The following is a 3011-nucleotide window of genomic DNA, read 5'->3' as shown; positions in this document are numbered from 1 at the left end:
ATGAGATTGAAATGAAAAAACAAAACATAATATACAAATACATTGATATATATACAGATAATTGTTTGGCGAACAAAATAATCATGTTAAGTACAGTACTCATTTCATGAGAAAATGTTCTTGCAGAACACAGCTCCACGCATACACGCTATGCATATATATATGCATATATATATGTGTGTGTGTTGGAGAGAGAGAAAGAGATGGAACGTTGTTCTCAAAGGAAAAAGTTATATAAATTAAATTGGCCGAAAATCTACATATACATGTTAATAAACTCAATTTTACTTCATCTATTTTGCCTTCAATATAGATGATATATATTTATATATATAAATATTTCAAGCATTTTCCTCATCATGATGATTGTAAATTGTAATGAATCAAAATTCTAATAAATTTGCCTTACAAAAGAAAAAAAGTAAAAGAAAACTAAAAAAAAACATTCTAATAAATTGGATTGTAGTTCTACTACTAATTAATCGACACAATAATGAACATATATATTGATTACTAGAAATGATAGATCAAATATTGATCCGAGTCCAACAAATAAATTAAAATTCTAAGATATTTCTCCGGATAAATTAGGACTATACTACACATTACACAATTATAAATAAAATGTCCATATTTGTAGGAAAATAATAGTAATATAAACTAGAGAGCTAATAGCTATAGTTAATAATTAATTAAAAATTTTAAAAACTCCATTAACTTTAATTCAAACCTAAATAAATTAAGAACTTATTTTTTATATATTTATATAATATAATAAGCTAGGTAGCTAGAGATGAAGTTAACCCAACACCAAGAAAATCTATAAACGGCACCTGATGATGATGATGATGAAGATCATGATCTTTGTTTTCTTTCTGAGAAGCCATATTTCCTACTCTCATCACCTGCAACATATTGCTCTTATGGTTTCCATTAATAACACTGCTATTACTCTCTTCTATTCCCATTAAACCTGTATGATCACGATTATTACCATCTTTATTGGGACCATGATGAGGAAGTTCATCACGAGTAGTAGTACTAGTTGAATAAAAATCCCTTGTAGTGAAACTAGTATTATTATTACTCCCTGACATACCCAAATTAGAATTCGAAGTCGAAGAAGACAAAATTCCCCAAATTCTCATTTTCTGACGATGATCCCGGGCAGTAGCAAGGTCAGGAGTTTTGAAGTTGAGAAGCCCTAATTTGGGACTGGTATTATTATTAATATTATAATAAGGTGTAGAAGTGGTGGTAGTGGTGGTGGGTTTAGAAGAAGTAGTAGTAGTAGTAGTAGTACTAAGTATATGATGATGGTGGTAGTTGTGGTTGTGGTTGTGGTTGTGGATTAAGTGGTGGGAATTAGGTGAGGAAGAGGAGGAAGAGAAACGTTCTCGTTTCCTTCTGGCCATGACGACATGGTAATGATTCTTGACAGCGTTGTCAGTTCTTCCATGGAAGTACTTAGCAATACAAGCCCATTTGTTGCCATATATCCGATGAGCTGCTAGAAGCCTCTCCTCCTCTTCTTCTGTAAATGGTTTCTTGTTTATGTTTGGATCCAGTTGGTTGTACCATCTTAATCTGCAACTTTTTCCTGCACCCAAATAAAAATTATTATTTATATTTATTAAAATAATAATAATAAGGTAGCTAGTTAGCTCCATGGCAGTAACTACAAGTACTATATAGTAGTTATATGAAAACCCCATTTCTTAAAACCCCAGCAAAATTAATTAACCTGATCTTCCTTGTAGATGTTCTGCGATGAAATTCCAGTTTTGAGGGCCGTACCGGTCCACCAATTCTCTCAGCTTTTCATCTTCGCCTGGCCTCCAGTGCCCTCTATAGCAATTTTTCCCAACCCCACCACCATGATCGGAGCTCATACTACTTGAAGATCTTTCCATCATCGGATGATCAAACTAGTGATACATATATATATATGATGAGAATGAGATGAGGAAATATATATATATTATTAATAAATTAATTATTACATAGTTAAAAGCAGGAAAACAAAGAAATAATATATGTTTATATATTTAGGGGTTGGTCGTGGGATTGGGTTATGGATGGGATGTCACTTTTGTTGTATTCACACGATTGGGTCACCCTATATATATATATACATACCAACGTACGTACATATATACATAATATGGTTTCATCAGACAGTAAAAATTAATATATTTTATATATATTTACAAATGACCCATTTAGTTTTTATTACCAAATATTTGTTGCCCAAATATATTCTTATTATTAATTACCACTTGGTCAATGTGCTAAATTGAGTAATATAGCTCTACTCTCGGCTGGAAAAAGAAAATAAATAAACTTTGTAATTATATATGCTGAAACACTAGCTAGTACTATGTTAGTTTCAACGAGTTACTATATATATGTATTATATAACTCGATTTAACTACTGGCCAGTTTCAGTTCTCAAGAGTAAGTAGGCAATTATTTGTTTTTTTTTTAAAAAAAAAAATGAAGCAAGCTACTATTTGTGTATATTTATATAGGTTTCATTTATTTTATTGTTAAAAATAAATATTTTTATTTTTTGAATTTTGACCAATACAAAATTTGGCTCCCTTTTATTAAATTTTTTTTTTTAAAAAAATTATAATATTCTATTAATTCAAAAAAAATTAATAAAAATTATTAAAAAAATCGGTTCAAAATATTAAATAATTAAAAAATATTAAGTTTATTTTAAAAAAATCTTAATTATTTCTAAAAAAAATATTTTCAAACTTCATTTTATTTATAAACACGTATCTTAAATTTTATTTATAAACACGTATCTTAAACAATTAAACTAATAAAACTATTGAAATCCAATATATAATTTAAACAATTTTTCTTTAAAAAAAAATCAAACTTATTTATATTTATAAACTCATATTTTGAAAAATAAGAAATATTTAAAATTTCAATAAAAATATAAAATTATTTTGAAAAAAGTTAGAAATTAAACTAGAAAAATGTTATGTTTATTT

The 3011-nt window shown here is 28.0% G+C and overlaps 1 protein-coding gene across 2 annotated transcripts; it reads right to left on the bottom strand.

Moving 5' to 3' along the window:
- Positions 1–361: 361 nt before the first annotated feature.
- LOC115712368 (transcription factor MYB54) lies at positions 362–2079 on the bottom strand. 2 transcript variants are annotated; one of them, XM_061113048.1, is made up of 3 exons: positions 1745–2079; positions 1100–1600; positions 362–973 (listed from the first exon to the last, which is right to left on the bottom strand). In XM_061113048.1, the coding sequence occupies exons 1-3, from the start codon at positions 1914–1916 to the stop codon at positions 780–782; spliced, it is 867 nt and encodes a 288-aa protein (XP_060969031.1). In that variant the 5' UTR covers positions 1917–2079; the 3' UTR covers positions 362–779. The 2 variants fall into 2 exon arrangements, with proteins under 2 accessions (XP_060969031.1, XP_030496495.1); XM_030640635.2 differs by having other exon boundaries at positions 366–1600.
- Positions 2080–3011: the final 932 nt, after the last annotated feature.

The sequence above is a fragment of the Cannabis sativa genome, chromosome 4 (genome assembly GCF_029168945.1).
Source record: "Cannabis sativa cultivar Pink pepper isolate KNU-18-1 chromosome 4, ASM2916894v1, whole genome shotgun sequence".
Taxonomy (NCBI): Eukaryota; Viridiplantae; Streptophyta; class Magnoliopsida; order Rosales; family Cannabaceae; genus Cannabis; species Cannabis sativa.
Note: the sequence above shows the minus strand (reverse complement) of the source record. Positions and strands in the feature narration are given on the sequence as shown.